The following is a 25,431-nucleotide window of genomic DNA, read 5'->3' on the forward strand; positions in this document are numbered from 1 at the left end:
ATGTTTTAAATGATTTAAACTATATATTTATTTTATATCTACAAATATGTTGGGATAAAACATGGGTAGATGAAATAGTTGATGTGTGATGAAATAAAATGATGAGAGATAGGTGATGATAATTAGGTGAGGATAGATAGGTGATGATGAATCGGTGATGTAGGATGAAAGATATTATAACCTTGTCCAGTAATTTGGAGATGTAGTCATCTACCAGAGTATAGATGGCGACTACGGACTATTATAGACAACCCGATGGAAACACCAGCAGGCTCATAACCTGTAGGTGATGAATTACGAGTTCAGGCGATGTTGTAACTACGTATTCATGCGATGATACTCTGACTCCTTACTATGAATTACGAGTTCAGGCGATGTTGTAACTACGTATTCATGCGATGATACCCTAACCCTTGTTGGGCACGTATTGAGGGAGTAATCCCTGAATCAATATTGTCTATGTGATGTAGGCGATGATCCTTAGGGAGATTCCGTAGGAACAAACATATAAGGAAATGCGATGTAAGGAGATGAGAGGTAAATATGATGTAGGAGACGGCCCTTAGGATAAATCCTTAGGGAAGGTACTTAGGAATAAAAAAAGATAATGGGGATGGGTAATTGGGTTAACTGTTTGATGATTAAACATAATAATTATATTATTGTGGGTTGAAAACCCTATCTACTCACCAGGTTTCCCAACCTGACCCACTCAGTTTACTTGTATCACAGGTGACGATGTGAGGTTACATTACACTAAGAGATCAAGGAGATATAGATCACTAGTGTAAACAAATGTAAGTTCTGTTTATGCTTATGTTTCTTTATTGACGATGACATCCCAAATGTTTTAAAATGAATAAAAATACATTTCTTCGGAAATGCTCTGATAATGAAATTAGCATGTTTTTCTGGGAACAAATTCCGCAACGTTTTTATTGAAAGAGATACTCTGATTTTTATAAAGCATAAAAAATCGGTCTTTTCTAGCCGTGAAAATGGGGATGGCACATAGTAAGTGATAGTAAGTTGTAAGTTTTGTTTAGAAAAGTTCGCTTGTTCCTCTAAAAAAATCCTATATTTCCTGTTTTGATGAAAGATAAGTAAAAAGACTCTACAATCCTTTCTATGAGTACTAAATGGATACAAGTTATATCAAACTCGGAGTAAACAAATAGTCAATTGTGGGTATCTGCCCTAAGCCCACAACTAAACAAGGAACAGGAAATGAGGCGGAAGACACACATCCAATTGAGGCGGAAGACACACATCCAATTGGTTGTTAGGTCATTGTTGTATATAACCCTGGTGTATTCAATTGGTACTCACGGAGTTAATTGTAATAGTTCTTTTATATTTGGCGAAAAGATTCTTTAAGAAAACCCTTATTTCTTATAATAAAAATAGTAATCACAGTGGTTCCTTCTATAATCTCTTAGGTTATACTAGCTATATATAATCTAATATCAAATAGATAGTTAATTGTGTGAATCTGCCCTAAGCCCACAACCAAACAAGGAACATGAAATGAGGCGGAAGACGCACATATAACTATCTATCGGGTATTAATTATATATAACCCTGATCTATAAACTAAGGTATTATAGAATTGATCACCTAAAGTCCTTTAAGTTATACTGGTTTAATAAAATGGATTAAACCCTTTACTGGTAAGTTTCTAGTTTTGTATACCACAAGCTCTGATTTGAAAAGTATGTTTTATACTAGAAAACTGTGCATTGAATTAGTGTCCTATGACCTGACCCATACCTGGTACCCCTTATGATGACTTAATGTATACGGAACATATATATAACTAAGATCGAATGGATAATAGGCTGGGTGAATCCACTCTAAGCCCACAGCCAACAAGGAACAAGAAATGAAGCGGAAAGCACACATCATATTACCTGTCAGATCCTATTAATATATATCCCTTGATGTATACATTATGGAATCATAAGGTTGGCATTATAGTCCTTTTCTACTGAATGTACTAGACCCGACTGTTCTGTTTGTCATTGAAAATATGTAAGTTTTCCCTAGTTTATAACTATCTTGACTCGAAAATAGTTTGCATTAACTTTCAAGTGGAACTGTCACTTTATGAAAGTAATGGGAAAAAAATAAGTACTCGGTTTTCTTTTGAATTGACATCCTGGCATACTGATTTTCTTAAAACATGTTTGTTTTATTAAGGTCATAATGTGAAGGCTAGTACCCATACTATACGCTCTCCCTATCAAGAGATTCAGGGAACGAAAAGCGACTTCAGCAAACTAGTTGCTAGGCCGTGTAATCCACATTAAAGATATGTGATCTTTTATACCCAATTTAGCTATCACATTTTTCTTAGAACAATGACTTAGATATTCATTGGTATAATTAGACCCTGTAGTTGTTCCATGCTATAGCATCTTAGTATGTTCGTTCTATTATAGTATCTTAGTATGTTCTTTCTGTTATAGTATCTTTGTATGAACTGAACCCCTAAACTATACCCCTTATAGTTTACTAGTATTTTACTTGAACTATTATTGAAAAGACTCATTTATCTACTAAGTTATGCTGGCACTTTAAAAACGGAGTTTTGTTAAACTATAAAGTAACATAACTTTAAAAGAGTTTTTGAAATGTTTTGATCACTTATAAAAGACATAAGCAATCTTTTGAAAGATGTTTATAATAAAACTTTACACAATTATCATTGTGTTCAACTTGTATTACCCCCCCCCCCCCCTTAAAAGCATTTAAAACAGTTAAAAGATTCATTACGGGGTATGGACTCACCTGATGTGGGTGATTCAAACGAATGTGTGCGTAAGGATGACAAGTTCCACAAATGAAGCTCTGAGACTTAACGAGTCCTAAATGATATATAATGGTATATATTGATACAAATATAGTGTTTAGAAGCAACCAAATGCAAGGAAACACCTCACGGGACTAGGAAACACTTGGACCAAGTGTTAGAATCACATGTGATTGAACTAAAGGGAGTGTACAACCAATATGAGGAGTGACGACCATGGGTGTACGGCCATACACTCATGGTACTAAGTGCAAAAAAACATTTTCCAAGGGTATGAATGCTTGTGGGACAATTGCTCTTCAAGTAGTGAAGCTAGGAATGCACTTAGAAGGCAATTTAAGGGTGTTTTGAGGAGTGTACGGTCACACCTGTGTGTATAGCCGTACACACCTCATGTTCATGAATTCTGAGCATTTTTAAGGTGTTGATCTAGTGTTCTAAACAAGATTCAAGCATTGGGAAAGAGTACTTACGATTTGGAGGCTCAAAAGGGTTCACAATCACCAAGAACAAGTGTGTGTTCTTGGTGAGATTTGAAGATCTAGTCAAAAGAGATGTTTTTATAGATGAATCAAGAGGTGATTACAAGAATAGGAAGGATAACAAGAAAGATGGAAGAATCACTTACCACTTTTGAAGATCAAGATGAAAAACAGGATGATAGTTGAGAGACAATTTGATGTTCTTGACTTGGAAACTGAAGAATGGCTTAGAAATGAAGGGATAACATACTTAGGAAGGGGGTGTACGACCCAAACATGGGTGTACGACCGTACACTCATGTGTACGGCCATACACTCTTTCAATTGGAGTGTATGGCTTGATTGTTGGTTTAGAAGTTTAGCAGGTACTTCTTATCACTCATTCCTTAAATGTACTGAGCTTTGAACCTTTAAACGGACTTTAAACAAGGCTAAATGATAGCAGAAACGAGTCTGACACTCAGTTGAGTTGACTGTTGGACTTACAAAGCAAAAAAGTTTCGGGTTGTCACACAGTCTAGGGTGACAAATGTCTTTATCAAACCGAGGGCACCTGAGAAACGCCAAAACAGGCTTCCATCATGATTGGTATGGTTATAACGACTCACTAGAATATGTTATATTAACTAGAAATTTATGCAAGGAAAAACTCATAAATAAATTTGGCACATTATGTTGATTGTCCTACGCATGGTAGTGATGGTACACATTTGTTGTGTTGATTGTCCTTGTTCATTGCGTAGAATGTCCACAATTGCCATGATTGATTTCTTTCACCTAACAAGTATTAGAGTCTTATTACTGCTATTTTAAAAACTTGTTCGTTCACGGGCTTCGCCCCTAAATGACAATATACTTTGATACTTGATCAAACTTAAACAAGTGTGTACTCCACACCTTCCTTACTTGTTTAATATATATCAAGATCATTTTTAGTCAACAAAGTAATCCTATTACACTTAAATAACATTGATGATAACAAATCACCAACAAATACCGAGGATCACAATGAAGGTGTGAATAACCATGCAAATTTACTTGGTACTCTTAGTTTTATCACCTAATCGATGTGCCCGTTAACCACACACGCTCCACCGATCTATGATAAACCTTAAACCATCATTTTCCACCCTTGTTAGTCCAAGTTAGTGTGCCAGTTAACCACACACGCTCCACTAACAACTTGGCAAGGTGCAAAGTGTAATTTCATGGGTTAGCATCAATTTCACATTTTCATAAAGTAACTAAGATTGAGAATTTATAAAAGGTTTAGTTACTTTATAATTATCATTATACTTAATGAGAATTAATGTCATATCCTACCCGTTCGGCTAACGACCCTCCACAAGTCAAGGAAGCGGTGGGTGAGAGTGGACACCCATTAAGCTGCCATTTTATAGGCAGCAACCTTATACCCCCCCTTATAGATCTGCTTCGTGAATGAGGCCTACTAACGGTATGACTGACTTATTCTTATACATATATTTAATTATTAGAATTTTAATAATATAATAGTATAAGGGTTAAATTTTAAACTTTTAAAATTCTAGGGTTTGGAATTAAAGTATTCTAAAGTGACTTTATAAATTCCAAAACATGAGGGCAAGTTTTGAAACTATTCAAAACCTTTCATTTCCATAACTTATGAGTTTGAATGATTTTAATGGAAAAGACCTTTGGAATTCCATAACTTAAGGACAAGTTATGGTGTCCATTAAAAAACATTTAGATCAACAATTAAACTAACAAGAATGTCAAATAATTTCTATGATCTAACAAAACTCATAAGCATGCATAATTCATATCAATAATTTTCAAGAATCATATGAACTTAATATAAAACTTGAAACTTTGACATTTATCTTTGAAATTGGATAAGCACAATCATTACCACATAAAAAATAGGTTTAACAGTCTAAAAACAGTTTAGGGTAATGATCCTAGTCTAATTCCAGCATTGAAACTCGAAATTCTGCACTCAGGGCCTCTAACTCGTCGAGTGCAAGAGCCAACTCGACGAGTTGGATGAATTTCAACATGGACTCGTCGGGTCCCCCCAGTAGACTCGGCGAGTTCACTGAACAGTGAGCAGAAAATCGATTTTTTCAGCAATTAGCATCAAGTATAATTGAAAACAAGCCTAGGATTTGATACCACTGTTGGGTTATGAGCATTCTAACACTTTTATGGTGTGCAATCAACCCTAGAAACCTTGGATCTATATTTTCTCTATTATACATGCAAACTTTCATTTCTCCAAGGTTTCATCCTAACTGGCATATCATGGGGTATATGTAATACAAAATTCTAGTCAATGGCATACCTTTGTTGTAGCTTTGATTCCTTAAGACATTGTGAGCCTAGCACCCCAAATGTGATGTCTCAAATGTTTCACACAACACCACCAACAATTGGAATAACTTGAGAGAAGATTATATTGCACCAAAATCGGCTAGCCCTCACTTATGTATCTTAAGTGCTGATTTTACTAGCATGAGGATTCTTTATATAGTGTGCACATTAGGGTTACACCATGTAACTCATGACTTTCCACATTCCTCATGATCCATGGGGTTTTACCTCCATGGAGTATACATGGGTCACCACATGGGTTTAGCCCAACATGAAGAACTATGGATCATAAGCCCACTTTATAAGAATGAATGATTTACCAAATCAATCCCCATTTATTTAATTAGTCTCTTTTTGATCACAAAATTAATTCCAAACCAATTCTTGATCAATACTAATTAAATAATATGATTTCATATTAATATATTAGAACTTATAATATATTAATAAATCATAAATATCCTCTTCTCACAAAAGTCTATCCAAATTGTTCCGATGCCATGCAACCCAAATGGACCATGCTAAATCAGGTCAAGTACATACCAAATATAGTTATGGACTTAGACACCTTATCCAACAATCATAACATCTGTACATCATGCATAATCAACACAAAACCCTCTTTCTATCATGGACCTAACCCACCCCTCACATCGAAAATAAGAATCTAGCATGTAACGCATCCTAAGTTCTCATACACAAAAAGAAATCATCATTATCAATATCATATTATTCACAATAGAGGTACATGCAACCTATATAACCTAGGTGATGGGTTTTTCATGCAATAACGCGGATAATTCCTTATACACCTAAGGGTACATGCAACCTATTAGATCTAGTCATAAACACTATTGAAGTAACATTCTATTGAACAACAATAATCCTATAACCCCTAGCTATTTTCGAAATTTATAAATAGGTTAGGAGTTACATACCTTTTTTTTTTATTGTTGTAGTAAATAATCAAACCCATCCTCTTGAAATACTCTTGGAAGTAAGCACCAAAAATCCCATACCTCTGATGGTTCACACCTAAACCCTAGTAACCAAGGAAACTTAAAGAGAGAGAGGAGTTGAGGGTAAAATTTCGGCAATACTCAAAGGAAGAAGAGTGGCTGAAATTTGGAGCTACAAGACCTTATTTATAGTTGTTAGGAAAACTCTAGATAATCCTTACTTGATTAAAATAATAATATCTTAAATCATGTAATTATCTGGTTTCCTAATTATCTTCAAGTGATATTCTAGAACCCTAAAACTCCCTCTAATCCGTCCACTTATTGTGGAAGGTTTAGGAATGCCTTTTGTTCCATTATCGAATAATTATTGCTTAGGTCCTTGCACTTTTAATTAATATAGTTAATCCAAAAAATAATTGTAATTAATTCTTAAATAAAAGATACCATTTCTAATTAGTATATTATTCTCATTATATATTAACAAGTCATTTATTGCTATTTATCAAATACAACTTACCATTTCATTACAATCCATCTAATTGAATTCCCCAACAAAGTACTTAAATTGCACAAAGATTAACTCACCTTTGTCAAAAAGCGCCCCTTCCACACTTCAAATCTTTTAAGTACTTGAGGTATCATGATCTCACCTAATAAAATGAAAACAAGTATATTACTAGATGCTTCCATGGTTAAAAATGGTTATTCTATATCCTAAATATATATAAGAATTACTAGACTAAAGTTCCATATTTTGACCCGAAACAACAACCTGTTCAAGGACATTTTAACACCACAAAATCCTGCAAAAGATACAGTATTTTCCGTATACCACTAATTTAGACTTTTAGCTTTCCATGGACAACTTGTACAGGTCCATACGATTTTTCTACAATTTTCTATGGATTTTACAAAACGACATATCAATGTAGTTATTTCCGAACCAGTCTGTGAAAATAACGATTTTACCTTTAGTTAGTTAAACCTCATGAACATACTAGACCAAAACCCTGCACTCTAGATATTGACGGATCCTAAATTCAACCTTTTATGATTTTTCTAGATTTTTTACAAAATAGGGACATAATTGGTAATCTCATATTATTTCCCAGTCTGACCCATGTTCATTGTTTTGAGCATAAAACATAATCCATGAATGCTCAAAGATGGAAACTTTCCCATTAGAACTCTCTTAAGTTGAATTTATGGCTGCCATTATGGAAACTCTCCCACTAGAACTCTCTTAAGTTGAATTTTTGGCTGCCATTAGGGTTACAAACCCGACTATTAAGGTTATGCTCACTTAAATACCCCATCACTTCCATAATTAGCCCTCAAAGTATCAGAAAATGACTCTTAGACCCATATGCATGATCAACTTTTCTTTTATTACACTTTGGCCCTCCAAATACTAGCTCCAACCTAAATTTATTGTCCACTTTTGACTTTTGAAGTATTTATTCTTCAACTTTGATCTTAAATATTTTTATTTGTGTTATAAATTACTTAATGAAACTTATGATAATCAAAATACATTTAAAATATAGTTTATACATATAATTTGCATCAAGTATTATATATCAAGTACAAAAATATTTAAGGTTAAAGTTGAAGAATAAATACTTTAAAAGTCAAAAGTGGACAATAAATTTGGGACGGAGGGGGTATAACTTTTAAAAAGTGAAAATGTTAGTTTAAGAATAAAACTTAATGGAACACTAACATCGATGATGGATAGAAATTTGGATCGTTGCAACCAGTGTTGTAAAACTCACCGAGTTGACCGATTAATCGTCCGAGTACTCACTGCTTGGTCCCTTACCAAGCCGACTTACAAAATCCAAGTACTCCTTTATCTGCCCTTTATTGAAGCGAGCAATATTGTAACACTCGGCCAACTCGGTGATTAATGTGTATAATATACTCAATGATATATTATTTAACACACACATGTGATTATTACTATATCTATTATACCTTAAAATGCATCTTTGGTAAAAGGCTGAAAATTAAGAGGTATAACCCATTAGTGCATCATGTACAACAAGTTTATGCATTGCAGAAATAAATATCTTACTTGGTCAACATAGGCTTTAAAACTTAAATCGGCTTTGACCAGGTCCCTTTTCTTATCTCTAAGGTTTTTGACTTGGTCATTTAATCTTGGGATAATGACTTGAAAGGGTAACGAACTTTCGACTTTTGTCACATTTAGTCACTAAACTATTTTTCGTTATCTATTTGCCACTAAACTATTGAAACTGTTCACATTTTGCCCTTATGACCGGCTGTTACCGGTCATAAGGGTAAAATGTGAACAGTTTCAATAGTTTAGTGGCAAATAGATAACAAAAAAAAGTTTAGTGACTAAATGTGAACAAAATCGAAAGTTCGTTTCCCTCTAAAAAGTTCAATGACTAAATGTGAACAAACTTCCTATTATATTATGTTTTAGCAAAATTATTTATTTTTGTTTAATTGTAGTAACATTTGTTGATGAAGAAATCTATAAAATAAAAAAACAAAATATAACATCCGGATTTCCAGGTATCATCATTTAAGTATTTTTCTTTTGAGTTAAGAAGAGAGACTCGACGAGTTGACGCCTCAACTCGTCGAGTAAGGTCGCGACTGATGACTCAGATTAATGAATGGACTCGACGAGTCGGTGAGGCGACTCGACGAGTCCGCGCTGTTGGCAGAAACCCTAAATATTTGGGCCCGAGCCATATTTAAAGGCACTTATGGCCTTCAATTGCGACTACCATTCCCATAAGTGAGAACCCTAGCGAGCTTGAGTGTGTAGAGTGAGAGGAAGAGCTATCTTGAGCTTTTTGGTGTGATAGATCTGGACCCTTCTAGGTTCAGAGAGCCGAGAATATGAAGCTTTAGTAGAGTAAACCTTGGGGTTCGAAGTTAGAAAGCATTTATGGGATTTTTATGGTATATATAGTTACTTTCATCTTACACATAGATATGAAGTATTTTATATAAATTACGTGTTACGTGTGCATATTATTTGAATACTTGCTGTCTATGCTGAATGAACGATTTTATACATGTTTTAAAAGATTTAAACGGTATATTTGTTTTATATCTACAAATATATTGCGGATGAAACATGGATAGATGAAATAGTTGGTGTGTGATGAAATAAAATGATGAGAGATAGGTGATGATAAAAAGGTGGTGATAATTAGGTAAATAGATGACGATGAATATGTGATGTAGGATGAAATGAGATACCATAACCTTAACCAGCAATGTGGCGATGTAGTCATCTACCAGAGTATAGATGGCGACCACAGACTATTCTAGACAACCCAGTGGAAACACCAGCAGGCCCATAACCTGTAGGTGATGAATTACGAGTTCAGACGAGGTTGTAACTACGTATTCATGCGATGATACTCTAACCCCTTACTATGAATTACGAGTTCAGACGATGTTGTAACTACATATTCATGGGATATCACAAATTTCGCATGCCAAACCAATGGTCATAATTCACATCAGTGAGAATGGTTCATTTTTTTGTAAAACCAAAATTAGATTGAAAATTTTGATTTTTTATTTTGGAATGTCAAACCATTGGTTTTTTATTTTGGTTTTGGTTTTTTGTTTTTTTTTAAATATATTTTTAGGGTTTTGTTTTTTTTTTTTTTTTTTTTATTTCATAGATTTCTTCATCAACAAATGTTGCTACAATTTATCAAAAATAAATAATTTGCTAAAACATAATACAAGAGGAGGTTTGTTCACATTTAGTCATTGAACTTTTTAGAGGGAAACGAACTTTCGATTTTGTTCATATTTAGTCACTAAACTATTTTTCGTTATCTATTTGCCATTAAACTATTGAAACTGTTCACATTTTACCCTTATGACCGGCTGTTACCGGTCATAAGGGTAAAATGTGAACAGTTTCAATAGTTCAATGGCAAATAGATAACGAAAAAAAGTTTAAGGACTAAATGTGACAAAAGTCGAAAGTTCGTTACCTTTCAAGTCATTATCCTTTAATCTTCGATGGAGACTCTTGAAGCATGAAATCCTGGCAAAAATCTTTCAATGTTAGTTGAATTGTTCTTCTCCATCGCAAATCACAAACTTAATTCCATTTACACCCCGCTCCCGAGTTATAGCAAAGAAAAGAAGAGAAGAGAAAAGAAAGTAAGGAGAGAAAAGAAGAGAAAAGAAAGGAAAAAGAAATTGTCATTTGTGCTCCCGAGTCGGAGAGAAATGGAAGGAAAGTTAAACATTTTGTTCTTTCTTTTCAAATCCTCCCAAATCGGGAGGAAAGGTAGGAGGGAAAGTTTTCCTTCCATTTCCTTCCACTTCCTTCCTTTAATGAAACTCGGGAGCACCATTCTCTCTTGCTTTCCTCTCATTTCCTCCCATTTCCTTTCTTTTCTCTCTTTAAGTTGAACTCGGGAGCGGGGTGGTTAGTGTCTACATATTCGTTCTCTCTCTAAAACCCTAGACCCAAAACACCTTCTTCGTTTCTCTCAGCCTCACTAAATCATTCCTATTGCGCCCCAATCACAAACTCACTCACCAATAACCTCCTTAACCTCTCTGTTATCTTCAATTTTCTTCAATTTCTCTTCATACATCACCACTCTACTTCACATCCATAACCATTTAAAGATTCGTTGACGCCTTTTGCTACCACCCATCAGTTCACTCTAGAAGCCCTAACACCACCGTACCACCCATTCCCTTTGAAAGCACACCTACTCTTGAGGGTCTTCTTCTTTCTCTCTCATTTTACCCTAATTTGAAATCTGAAAAACACACTCTCCTTTCTTTCACAAGAAAATGCCAACTGCATGACAGATCAACACCATCGCTGTTGTTGCTGTTTCATACTATCGTCGGCTACTTCCCTTTTGTGGTTACCAGTGTTTTAACCTATCCATGCTCTAAGTACCATGGATGGAGATTGTTTATTTCATAATCGGTAGTTGTTGGTCACCACAACCACAAAACCCTATCGGCTGCATTCCTCACAAACGCTTCTCCATTCACCGCATCTGTCTCCATCGCTCTCGATCTATAAATCATATAGAAAACACTAGAACCACACTTGCTTACTACCAACATCGCCACTCTCCACCTCTATCACCACTTTCGGAGCACCTCACCATCGTCTCTAGAGATTTGAAGAAAGTAAGTAACAAATCTAAGTTTTTTATTTTTGTTTTTCTTCCTTACTTATTGTGATTCAATAGTATGAACTGGTTTTTTACTATAGGTTTTGATTTGTTTTTTCTAGAAAAAATGGATGGCATAGCAGATGAGGTTTATTGGAGAAAAGCTAATGAAATCCTACTAGAGGTATCTACACCCACCCTTGCCACCATTTCTCTCTTCTTTCTCTTTAATTCTCAATTCTATCATCAAAATGATTCTCTGTTGTTAACTGTAATTTCGACTTCAGGTAAGGTAAGTTTTGATTTTTTCTTTGTTTAATTTTGTTTTTGATTTCTATTTCTGATACACTAGGTTTTGATTTTAGAAAAGAATTTGGTTTTGACTTTTGAAACCCCAGGGAAGGTTATGTTATTTAATTTTGTTTTTTTTTTTTTTTTGTGATTTTGAACCAATTTTTTTGTTTGATTTGACTTTTGAAACAATGTGAGTCTCAAGAAATCAGTTTAATGCATATTAGATTTTGAGTTCAAATCTAAAGTTCCAGGAAACTCCTCAAGAACAAATAGATCCAAAGACATTTTACATTATGGAAATCATTGTAAGTTGCTATACTTCACATCCTGATTATGATTTCAATTCCAGGCTTGATTAACTTTCCGATTAAGGCTGTTCTATAATACTTTATTACCCGTAGTTTATATTCTAAATAATTTCTTACAATCACTATTTGATATTATGTTTACAAGACATCCTATATTTTTGAAAGAACTCACTTATGTAAATAATTTTAATTTAATGGGGATCTAACACATGATTATATAATTAAATTATTGAAAGTTGTTTATAATGGCCTTTTTTCACCTTGTATGCACATTAAGAGTATATGATATCTCTTTCAACATGAAAGAGTGATACATCCAAATTGACAATATGGTAATTTGCTTAGAATTTGGAACAAATCATGCTAAAATGATTTTTAATCTTATTTTTGTATTAGCCACTTCCAGTTTTTGAGTGCACGTGAAGAGGGAGTTGAATTCCATTGGAATTCACAAAATTGTACCAGTAATAGAGTTCAACTTTCCTTGCATCACTCATGCAATGCAACTCCAATCTTCCCTGATTTCTATAGGCGACTAAAATATCCTTTTTAACCCTATTATTAATATTGTAGTTTGTTGGTTTTTTTTTTGTTTCTTCTTTTCATTATTTGTTTAATATCTTTCCTAAAAAATTAAAACGTGAGCACACAAAATATTATGAAGTTGCCTTGGAAATTAAAACTTGTGGGTGTGTTAAATAGTACAGAATAATCAAAACTAAAGGGGTGTAAGTGTCATATTAGCATTTGAATACACAAAGTATTGGTAAACTAGAGTTGAATATATCTTATTCACACTTATACTCCTAGAATGCAGTGTAAAAAGGGGTAGTTTACATCATCCAAGGCCAATTATGATGAAACATGCTTAGCTTCTTCAGATTGGAACAACGATGTTGGCCAAGAAAAGAAACATTGTAAGTAACCATTTTTCCATGATTTTTGGTCTATTTTTTTTTTTTTTTTTTTTTTTTTTTATTTTTTTATCTTTGTAGCTTCAATAAACAATAGTCCATTTATTACATGGTATTTTTCCTAAAAATTAATAATTTGAATCTAAAATATGATGCTATATGAGAAACAAATGGAAGTACATTGCTATATCTTGCATTTACCTTCTGATAGAGGCAAACGCAAGAAATAGCAATGTACTTTATTTTTTTCTAACTGTAGCATCTAATTTTTTCTAACTTTTATTTTTTTTATTCTTATTTGTAATTTATAAGTACAATGGTTTAATAGGAAAAAAATTAAGAATTTTAAATAAAAGTATGATGCTAGATTAGACAAAGAAATCGAAGTGCATTGTTGTATCTTTCATTTAGCACCTGATTAGGATAAATGCAAGAAATATAATTGTACTTTCATTTGTTTGTCTAATTGTAGCATCTAACTTTCAGTTCTAAGTTTTAACATTTTTTAAAAATATTTTGTTTAAGACAAGTTGATAATAACCGTTTCTTGCATTTTGGTAGGTGCCTCTTGTAAAGACGTTTTTTTTTGGTAAAACCAGGTTCTGATAAGAGAAAATCGGTTTCAAGTGAAGGTTATGTTAAGGAAATTATGTATTCCTATGGTTTACTCTCCTTTTTCATACCCTACCTCTTAAATTTCATTTTCTGTTTTTTTTTGGATAATTGCAAGAAATAGCAATGTAGTTCTTTTTATTGTAATACTATACCTTGAGTGGCTATGTGTTTGTTTGCTTGTGATTCTTTACTGTATATTTTGTTGTGTTTATGGGGAAAAATTATGTGGTGTTTTTCTGATTAGTAAAATGGTTGAAGTATACTGCTGCCAAATTAGTAGCGAGAGCAAAATATGTTGCCATTCTTCACATTTTTTGTTTTTTTGTTTGTTTTTTTTTTTTTTTTTTTTTTTTTTTTTTTTTCATTTTCTTGATAACGATTCACAACATCTTGGTTTTATGTAAGTGCAAAGTATAGCAATGTACTTTTAGTTAATTATTACATCTTACTTTTTTTGGCTAATTGCAAGAAGTAACAACACACTTTTGATGTGAATAGTATAATGTCTTAATCGAAAAACATGAAAGTGATATGTTATAACAAACAAGAAAAATCAAGGTACTTTTATGAAATTGGTTGTTATAGCATCATACTTTCGTTTTGTATTTTTATCTTCTAATTGAAAGAAACTATGTACAAACCTTTTTTCATGGTAGTACTCTTGGGATAAACAACCAAACATTGTTTCATGGTATAAATTTTTGATTTTTAAATTTAAAAAAATTTCAAATATTACATCCAAAATCTAAAATTTTCAAAATTTCATATATTTATGTTCGTAGAATATTTAAATATATGAATAATTTTTTAATAAATATATTTAAGTATCACCGTCTAGGCATCAATTAGTTGGTTGACAATAGTCCGCCGCCTAGAACCTAGGCGTCAATTTATTCATTATCTGTATGTTGTGGCAAAAAACAACATAAATCATAATTATATTGAAAAAACGAGGATTTATTCACCCGCCGCTTGGCGCGGGTAAACGGCTAGTATATATATATATATATATATATATATATATATATATATATATATATATATATATATATATATAATTATTCACGAAGTGGGATCATTATGTGTTTTTTAGTTTTTGTGTGTTCACATGTATCTAATTTTGTTATATATTTCAATCAACTTATGGTTTTAACTTGTGATTTTGATATATATATATATATATATATATATATATATATATATATATATATATATATATATATATATATATATATATATATATATATATAGTTTCTTCAAAAACATTTCTATATGAATTACCGAATCGGAGTACTCCCCGACTACTTCTGAGTACTCATTACTCGGTAGTCGGCCGCACAGGTACCGGGTAGTGAGTTCTACAACCATGGTTACAACATTTGCAGATTTGGTGCTATAGTTGCAATCATAATGAAAGTGACCTTTTTGGCATCGTCAACAGGTTTGTGTTCAAAAACTTCCTCAGGAGTAGCGGTAAACTTGTCTTTGGGAACTGGGTTTTCATGAACATTTTCTTTGTTCTCATAGCAAAATTTTATCTTCAAATTTGGCATCCAGTCCGTATAGTTTGGACCAGTAAACTTGTCTTTTGATAGAGTTGACAGAAAAGTGAAATTTGAGTTTTGAGTGCGTGGAGGAGGAGGAAGAAGATCAAAATTTCCATACATCTATAATAAGAGATAAAGATTTTAATTAGTTGATTTAGTCCTTAATATATTAACCCAAATTAATATTTAAGGGTAGGATCCACAAATACAATTGGTAATAAGAAGAAGGATGTCGTAATCAGATTGCAAATTTATTTTGGTAGGTAATGCACTTTCCTAATTACACTCCCTATAAAATTCCTAGATCTTTTGAGATACATTGAACTATTCAATGACATGTTTAATCTTAGTTTATGCTCTTTGTTTTGTGAATGTGATGCTAAGAATCACAAACAATATGTGAATAACCATGAAAACCCGCGTGACACCCTAGATGTCATTTATGATCTAACATTGATGTACCGGTTAACCACACATATTACATTAACAACCATAAATTTTAAGATGTACCATCATTTCAACCTTGTAGTCCAAAATTTGTGTGTCGATTAACCACACACGCTCTACAAACGACTCACAACGAAACAATGTGTGTTTTCATGGATTAGCATACAATTTCACATTTTATCTTCATGTAACTAGAGTAGGATTTTATAGAATTTTATAGTACTTTATATTACACTTTTAATGTGATTAATGTCCTATCAAATCCCTTTCGGCTAATGACCCTCCACTATGCAAAGCAGCGGCGGGTGAAAAGGATATCCATTCGACAATCATTTTATATGTTATCTCCTTAGTTTCGTGTATGACACCTACTCTTGGCTTAACTACCTTAGTATTTTACATGTACTATTATAAGTCTTATATTATAGTCATTCATTTTGGAGATAAAAAAAAATTAAATGCAAAATAAATGAAAATTTTGGAAATTTTAAATATTATTTCGTCATTTATATTATCCAAAAAAATAAATAGTAAAAAAAATTATATTTTTTTTTCAAAATATACGTGAAATATTCTAAAAGAATAGTAAAATTTAAATATTCAAATCGAATTTTTAGAATATTAGAATATATTTTACTAGAATATTACACTATAAATATTAAAAAAAAATCTAATAGAATATTAGAATATTCTAACTAATCTAATAATTCTAGTCGAATATTAGAATATTTTAACATATCTATCAATTTTAGTAGAATATTAAATTTGATTTGATTATTTACAGTGCAATATTTTATTTGAATATTTCACTTATATTTAAAAAAATCGGTAATTTTTTTTTTAAATAGTTTTCGTTTTTTATTTTATTTTGCATTTTACAATTTTTTTTATTGATCTTCAAAATAAGTGGCTAGGATCACGTCTCAATGTCTCACAAAGTTAACATAGTCTCAAATAAACATCTCTCTCTGTCTCTCTTTTCTCTCTCTCTCTCTCTCTCTTTATATATATATATATATATATATATATATATATATATATATATAAACTTAATTAACCTTTAATTAATTAATAGTTTAAACCATTTTAGATTTTATATTTATCTTTTAGTTGAACATTTAATGAATTGTGTTAAATCTTTTAATGGATTATTCTATTATCTTACTTAACTTATAATTAAATAACATTAGTTTTATTTTATTATTTCATCAATTTTCAAATTAGGATTTTATAATTATCTAGTCTTAATCAATTAAGGTAACAATTTGGAGCAAATAATGATCCTATAATTCGAAAAAGGCAAGTAAATCTGGAAACCCTACTGCTGCCTAAAGCACGCCGTGACATGAGCTTTTGCCATGCTACGGCCTATTAATGACAATTTTTTTTGTTTTTTTTCCTTTTAGTTCTTTAGGTATTGATTTTTAGTTTCACAATGTACACAAATATCAGAAAAAAATGGCTCTGATAACACAGATAAGTCTTCTAGGTTATAACTAAAGATTTGCACAGCAAATTTACACATAAACACTTATAGTCACATGCAACCTACAACCCTATGACATTTTAGTTATAACAACACACTTTATGAAGCAACATCTAACCTATGAAAATCGAAAATATGAGTAACGAATTCATCCCTTTTGCAACAAATCAAGGATGCAAGAAACTCTCTTGAAAAACTCCTTGGAAAGCTAGCTCCAATAGGGTTGAAGCCTTTAATGTGTGACACTCAAAACTTAGGATCGAAATATGGAGAAAGGGAGGCTTCCAGCATTCCTCTAGACCTCTCCTAAAACAGTCCACGGAGGTTCTAGAATTGTCTCGTTTGTTTAACTATTAAACAATTGCAATTCAACCCGTGTACCATTAATTAATTATAATTAATCAAAAACCTATTTCCAATTAATTCCTAATTAATTATTAACTATTTCTAATTAATATATTAATCATATAATATATAAATAAGTCATTTTATCATTCTCTTAATATCAATCCTAGCTATTTTCGTAGTTATGAGGACAACCCAAAAATGAGTTTACTTTTATTTACTAAGATTATAACAATTTAGTTAAGACCAAAGACACTTAATCCAACAACTTATACTTGGAAAATTGATGTTACATCTGAATGCTATATTTTGAAGTGCTTAATGACACCGTTTTTCAATAAAATATCTAATTTTATACAATAATATTGTATATAGTTTGTATTACTATGATAGCTAAATTTTTTGTTAGATTTAAATAAAAATGAATTTTTTTTCTCGAAATTCCGAAATAGCTCATCGGATTTTAGACTTATTCTTGAATTTCAAATTCCAAAAATTCAGTCCGGAATGTTGGTCTGAAATCCGGAATATTGATCCCAAATTCAGATGAAAATATATTTTTTTTGTCAGAATTTTTTTTTTCGATCAGAATACCTATTCCAGATTAAATGGCTACTTTTGCTAAAAGTATTTTTTTATTATCTTTTTCAAATAGATATTAAAATATAGTTAGATTACTTACTTTTCCTTAATTTAATGGTAAAATTATTAGAATAATAAAAATTATTAAAAAGCAACCACGAATAAACCATGAATAGTAAGTTTTCATTTATCTCGTGCCACCTGCCTTCCCTTCTCTCCTTAAAATCGTTCTTTTTAAAAAAAAAGACCACCGCCTTTGTTCTTCACAGTTGAACCCCTCGAACAGTCTCACCACCGCCGCCGCAGCTAGCCACCACAACCATGCTCTTCCTTCTCTGTTAATTACCGTCACATACCTGCTTTGCCTTGTCCGTTCGCCTTCGAAGTGTGCCCTACATCCGAACACTCTCAAGTCTGAACTTCAGGCAGCTATCTCACATCAAGTAAGTCCGATTTGATCTTATATTTATTCAATTTGCGTTCTTTGGACTGAAGGAGATGAACAAGACGATCCCTAATTTGAATTCGGTTTCTTTTCTGTGGGATAAAAAATCTCTTCTTTTATTGATCGCCTCTTAAATCATTTGGTTCTCGATAAAGGTTACCCTTTGTTTCTTTCTCCCGGATGATTATGCTGATTTATTGGCTACCCATATGAAAGACTCCAATGAACGCTCAACAAATAAAATTTTATAAACCAAATGAAACAGCTATAGAAAGCAACATATCTATTTGTAGGTTTTATTCATCTCTTCGATAAAAGACCCATAGAAATCATGCAATTTCAGTAAGTATTATTTTATTCCATAGTGGTAGCAGAGAATTAAGAAAAGTCATGATATAGGGTTTATCATTTCAGTTAGAAGAATTTTATATAATCTGTTAACTAAAAGCAACTTAATAAGGACTGGTGTTAAGTTTCCCTCGGGTCCATTTTCTTGAGGAAAAACCAATGAAGTACTTAAAGCACCATCAGTTGTCATTAGTTGTCAAAATGGTGGATCAATTAAGAACTTGACCTAAGTGTCTAAAATAGTAAGAAAAAGAGAGCATCAATGAAAGTTAACAAAAAATTGCAAAGTTTGATTTAACAGCTTATGATATAATTACCTTTGAACCATTAGTTGGAAGAGTTTTGAATCATTTCTTTTTCTTACTTTTCCAGACTTCTATCTTTTACCTTTGCAGATGATTACTATTATACAGTTTGTGATATGTAATTTGGTAATTTTACTTTCATTTTAAGAAAATAAATTTTGAGTTTTTGACGAAATCTATTCTTAGCTTCAAATATGTCAAACACAAGGTAGTTAACAAATAAAAGTCAATTAATTAAACTACCAGGGTTGGTTTAAAAGCATCAGCTCTTTTTAGGGTTTTTTGGCTTGGGATATATAATAGCAATGTGCTTCCGTTAAATTCGCCAGTTCTGTGTTTTTTGTTGTTTTTTTCATTTAATATTTTTTCTGTAAAGCATCAGTTTTTCTGTATGGTTTTTTTTTATCTAATCGTTCACTTCAGGAGACCATATTGACAAGTTAGTAATTGTTAGTTAAAGCTTAGGTCGGTTATTTTCTACCCTTAATTGAACGTAAGTCACTGCAGTCTTTGGTTGATAGTAAAATGAAGATTTTCTATGTATCTACACACATCCTTCTTAGAATATATATCAATCGCGATACATACATCATTATTTCTATTTAATTATGAATGATATTTATATTTTAATGAATTCAGTAGTATTTAAATTCAGTGAATCTTAGAATATATATCAATCGCACGGCATATTAAAAATAAATAAATTAAGATTTTGTTCAGCCAACCGCCAATATAACAAAATTATAACATGTGATATTGTTTTGATATTTGGGCCTGGGTCAGTTGTGGAACCAACATTAAATTTGGAGATGATTCACTCATTCCAAATTTTAGTTCTGCAGATATACTAGGTCTAATGGCGGGAAGTCGGAAAAGTCATGAATTAGTTATAGAACTGAAATAGAAATTGATAATGTAAATATTCACCCGCAAATACTTTACTTTCTTGGATTGCTAAATTTGGGTCGATCCAATAGGTAGAGTCAAACGAAAGAAAGATTCCTTTTAACATTCTAAAATAGATATAAATATAAGAAAAAGTAGTTATGTTAGTGAATAAGTTATTTATATATGGGAAAAGGGAATAAGTGGTTTTCATATAAATAACATTAGCTATAGAACTGCAAAAACGTCATTGTTTTTACTAATTAAAGCTACGTAGTTTTAGTAAAAATCTTTAAAACAATTTTTTTCCCCCTAAAACTACTCTCTAATTTTCTACTTTTACTCACTTTCAAATCTCAGTTACACCTTCTTACTTTCTCCCTTTAAGCTATTTCATCTCCTCTCCATCATTTCCATTGTGTTGCTACTTCCATGAATTAAAATGTAAACTGCTTCAATTCATATAAAATTTTAGCACGTGTCTATCTCATAATCTTTTCGAGTGGGTATTTAGAAAAGGCAATTGCTTTTTAAACTAAAACAACCTAAAATTAAAATGTATATCCATCAGTTGAGCTATAAACATTTATTGAAAGTTTGAAACCTTGAAATTATCACCACCTTCATTGTCGTTTGATTCCCTCTAATCCATCGCTTATTCATCAGAATAAAAGAAAATTGCATATTCTGTTACCGTTTTCTTTAGAGAGAGAATCTAAGAAATGATTTTTTTCTATTACTTTATTAAAAAATAACTACCTAGTTTTATGTCAAAATAAAACCGTTGTAGTAGTTCTATACGTAATCTTATGATAAGATTAACTCAGATGAAGATCAAAAGTAATTTTGACTTGATTAATATGAAAATCAAAATGGAGTACAATTTGTACAACTACAAACTATTAAATCAGAGAGGGTAATCAAATGATTTATTCACCTTCTGCCCAAGCTAGATAACCGATCCCACTAATAGAATACTATTCTCTTTGTTGGTGATTTTAGTGTCACCATGTCATTTTATGTAATTGGAACTGACATGTGAGCTAAGGGGCTTCATAATTTGTACTCTAATATATGTACGGGTTTATGCAGAGTGCATGCATATATAAGATCGAATTAGAAACCGGTTTGTTGACAAGTCGGGGGTCCAGGGCAGCGACCTTGGGTCCGGGTTTTCCAAATGAGCAACGTCCCTTTGGTGGGGTTTAGGGGCAGCGCCCCTAGCGGGGTCCAAGGGGGAGAGCACCTGGCTTGGAACATAGTGGGAATTCGAATTCTTTAGGGTGATTATGGTAAAACTAACGAAATTCGTTAGTTTTGGAAACACTAAATCCTCATTAAAATCCAAATATCCCTGACTTACTTCCAAAGCAACCCATGACGGTCAACACTAAGAGTCAAACCCTAATCTCGTTTATTATCTAGATGGCTCTTCTCTTTGCGAAAAAAAAACACGTTCATTAGCTCTCTTTTTCGTCAGACGAACATAAAATCCTACTAGCAATTTGGCTTGTGATTTCTGTGTCTAGATTCGTAAGTGTGTTTTTAGATTATTCTAGGCTGAATTTTGCAACTCAGTCATAAGGTATAAATATCAGTTCGGAAAATGTTCATACGATCCAATAGGTATCCAAATCTTCAACATAAACTCTATTTTCATCCAATACTCTACATGGTCCCTATTACATGCCTCTTTCACTAAAAATATAGTCTCTCTCTCTCTCTCTCTCATGAAATTACCTTAATACATCTTGACCTTACACCTATCCCATATTCTTTCTGCACTATTAAAAAAACCCAGGGATTGTTCTCAACATTTGGGTTATTGTTCATTAGGCTCAAATAGTTATCTATATATACAAGCAAGATATTCAAATTCATAATAGATTTGATTCGGATTAAATGAAATCCATGAGTCACTACATTACTTATTTAAAGACATGTATATCTTCATTCAAGTTATATTTAATCTGAAATGAATTCAAAATGTTTAATTTGAATTCATTTTATTTGCGAGTAGCTGGATGAGAACTCTCATCCAGCTCATATGTCTATGTGTGAAAAAAATAGAAGGAATGATTATCCTCTCTGTATAGTAATGATAAAAGAAATTATTTATATCCTATTACAATTTCTTTTTTTAGTTTGTAATAAAATATCAACCATACAAATGACCAATAAATTCTCCTTTATGGAATGTGTTGGGTATCCTTGTATTTTGTTACAAGACCAAAATCATTGATTTAGACATGCAACGAGGTATATTTTTTGGAAACGAATGCAACACATTTTTTGTCAAACTGATGTTGAACAAAACTTTTTAATAACAGAGAAATGTATAGCCTATGTTGACTGCATTTGTGATTATCCCTGTAAACGAGCTTAAACACTGCTATGAAACAACTTATATAGAAATAATTATTTATATAGTCAAACAAAAATAATTTTGTAAAATTAGAACATTCAATATAGTTTAATTTAAAGAAGAATTGGAAATTATTTTCTCGGACAAAATGCCCCACACAAACTCCAAATCATCGTTCTTTCCCTTGAATCACATTTCTAACCCTGGATGCTTTGATGCTTTAGGATATATGCGTTCATTTGATCAGGAAATGTGCCGTAGGTTGATATAGTTGTTTTGATTATCTCTATATGCTTCATGAAATTAATTTTGAATCGTTTACTAATTTGGTTTCATGTGTTATATCTAGTGCAATGTTGCCTAGTTGAAGTGTTTTGATTGTGGTTCTTTAGTTTTTATGATTTGTTGATTATGATCATTGTATAATTGATATATAGTTTTTGTAAGTGTTTGGATTATCTTTAAGCATCGACGTTAGGGTAAGGGAGATATGTTGTAGACCGATGAAGATTAGAAATCAAGGGATAATGAAATTAAAAGAAAGCAGGAAGAAGTAGGGAAGAAGATGAATAAAATGGAATGTAAAAATGATCTAATATGAACACCAAACAATTCCAGGAAATCTCCCTCCCTCAGTAGCGAAAAGCTAAGAGACTAATATTCTTCAACATACTAATCGACATACATAAATGAAATCCCTCTCCCCCTCATTATTCTTCTCTCTCTATCTATAACAGATTTTAGTCATTTTTCCTGATTTGCCTGCTGAGCCCTTCTAGAATAATCATGTACATCTTTGTTTGTTTGTGTGGTACTTTAGTAGTTCTGAATTCATATCATAGACACACTTTGTGTTTGTTTTCAGTTGGTGATCCTGTTCATTCATGTGCTTGTTTACAAGTCTTGTATGATTTTGTGGAATATGCATTTACAGTGCGTTTTTGTTTTGTGTGTTTGTAGGTGTAAGAATGGTTATGACAAGGAGAATGAGTAGAAAGCAAAACCATGATGATGCATCATCTAGCAGCAGCAGCAGTAGTAAGATGATCAAGACTGATGATGTGGATGTGGGACCATGGTCATACCTCAACCATGATGTGCTTTTGTTAGTTATGATGCAACTCGGAGTAATCGATTTTCTTGCATTCAGTGGGGTTTGCAAGACATGGAGATTAGTAGCAATTAGCAACTGGAAAACGTTTATGGCATCTAAATCGCCCATGTTGTTGCGTATTTCTACTCGTGGTAATGATAAAGATAAGGAATGCTGCCTAGAGGATTCTCAAGGACGAAAGTTCAAAACCATACTTCCCCGTTCTGTTGGTAGCTCCTTTATTGGATTAACTTGTGGTTACTTGATCTTTTTTAGGGAGAAAACGTACGATTTCTGGCTTGTGAATCCTATCACTAGGCATGAACTTCATTTCCCTCCTGTCCCTTTTGACTGTGTCTTTTTTGGTACACCAAAGTTCACTGCTGTCCTTGTCCATTCACCTTCGATATCTTCTATGCATGTGCTTATTATGTTAAACATAATCCGTAACGAAATATGGATTTCTAGAGAGGGTGAGGAGGGATCATGGAATCGTGTCGCCTTACTCATAGATGTCAAGTATTTACATGCTTTCAAGGGGAAAATATATACTTTATGCTGTAAAGCCGGTTCATTGAAAGGAAGACATATATGTGAACTTACACTGAATCCTAAGCCCAAAATGAAGTGGCTCAAAATCAAGAATTTTCCAAAACAAACCTTCTTGTTTCCGAAGCTTATAAGTTCGGGTGAAAAGCTTTATGTGATGGAAAACTTTTCAGTCTACTTCCATAATGTTCACGAACTAGATTTTGACAAAATGGAATGGGTGCGGTTTCAAAAAACAACAGATGAATGTGGGTTTTTTCTTAGTGAATTCAGACATGGCGCTGTTGTTAAACCAGAATTGTGGGCCGATCTTCAATCACAACCTGAGGGATGTAATTTTTTCGAGGAAGAAGGACATGGAAAATTCTTTACCACAAGGCAGTGGTATTTTCCTCATGAATGCTCATCTCTTAGTCCTTAGATGAGTCATGGCTTGTCACTTTTATGTCGGGAAAGATTTACAAGTTTTTGAGATTTGAGAAGCAGCATTGCATTAGTGGATTTGAATGTTGCAATTTACTTTTTTCGTTTGTTGAGTGAACAAACATTATATATATTTATCTCCTTTTTTGTAATTTGGTAGTTTCATTTGTTGCTTTGAGATGCGTGGCTAATGTATCATGAATTTATTTTAAACTAGAACCTGTTTGATTGACATCAAGTTTTTGGTTTTTATCTTTCTAAGATCCCACAAACTGTTATATACTTAAAGATTTTACATGTTTGTTTTTCATTGTTCTTAAGGTCATTTCACAGGAACAGTATGGTGGAATGTGTAGTCATTTTGATCCGTTTCATTTAGGATATGCATGAGAACATATGATTCACAGCCTGTTATTGGAATTAAAGTAAAATAGTTCCCATTTGTAGCCTGCGATTTAACACACCGCTAATTTTGATCAGGTGAAACTGTGAATTTTGAAGAACAAAATTTTCATCTTGTTATTACTAACCATGGAGAATACAACAGAATTTATAGAGTTTACAAGCTAATTTAATGCTAAACTAATTGTCACTATTTACTGAATAATCATATCCCTATAAATCTTCTAGAATTGTATCTATATAAATAAGTAACATAGAATAGGAAATATTTAAACCAGGAAAGATCCGTATACTGTTTGCATCATTCAAGACTC

At 32.3% G+C, this 25,431-nt stretch overlaps 1 protein-coding gene and 1 long non-coding RNA gene across 3 annotated transcripts; both read left to right on the forward strand.

The window, feature by feature from the left end:
• Positions 1-11,034: 11,034 nt before the first annotated feature.
• On the forward strand, positions 11,035-14,078 carry LOC145086319 (uncharacterized). Of its 2 annotated transcripts, none has more exons than XR_013700374.1 (4): positions 11,035-11,780; positions 11,887-12,363; positions 12,763-13,283; positions 13,842-14,078. It is a non-coding gene; the product is annotated as an uncharacterized LOC145086319 (long non-coding RNA). The 2 variants fall into 2 exon arrangements; XR_013700375.1 differs by having other exon boundaries at positions 11,037-11,780; positions 11,887-11,948.
• A 4,417-nt stretch (positions 14,079-18,495) lies between these two features.
• On the forward strand, positions 18,496-24,947 carry LOC145086320 (uncharacterized). Its single transcript, XM_079024075.1, has 2 exons — positions 18,496-18,745; positions 23,611-24,947. The coding sequence occupies exon 2, from the start codon at positions 23,619-23,621 to the stop codon at positions 24,711-24,713; it is 1,095 nt and encodes a 364-aa protein (XP_078880201.1). The 5' UTR covers positions 18,496-18,745; positions 23,611-23,618; the 3' UTR covers positions 24,714-24,947.
• The last annotated feature ends 484 nt before the right edge of the window (positions 24,948-25,431 follow it).

The sequence above is a fragment of the Lactuca serriola genome, chromosome 2 (genome assembly GCF_051521515.1).
Source record: "Lactuca serriola cultivar US96UC23 chromosome 2, Lser_US96UC23_V15, whole genome shotgun sequence".
Taxonomy (NCBI): domain Eukaryota; kingdom Viridiplantae; phylum Streptophyta; class Magnoliopsida; order Asterales; family Asteraceae; genus Lactuca; species Lactuca serriola.

Coding starts and splice junctions, on each gene's coding strand:
- LOC145086320 (XM_079024075.1), top strand. CDS start 23,619: ATGGTTATGACAAGGAGAATGAGTAGAAAGCAAAACCATGATGATGCA.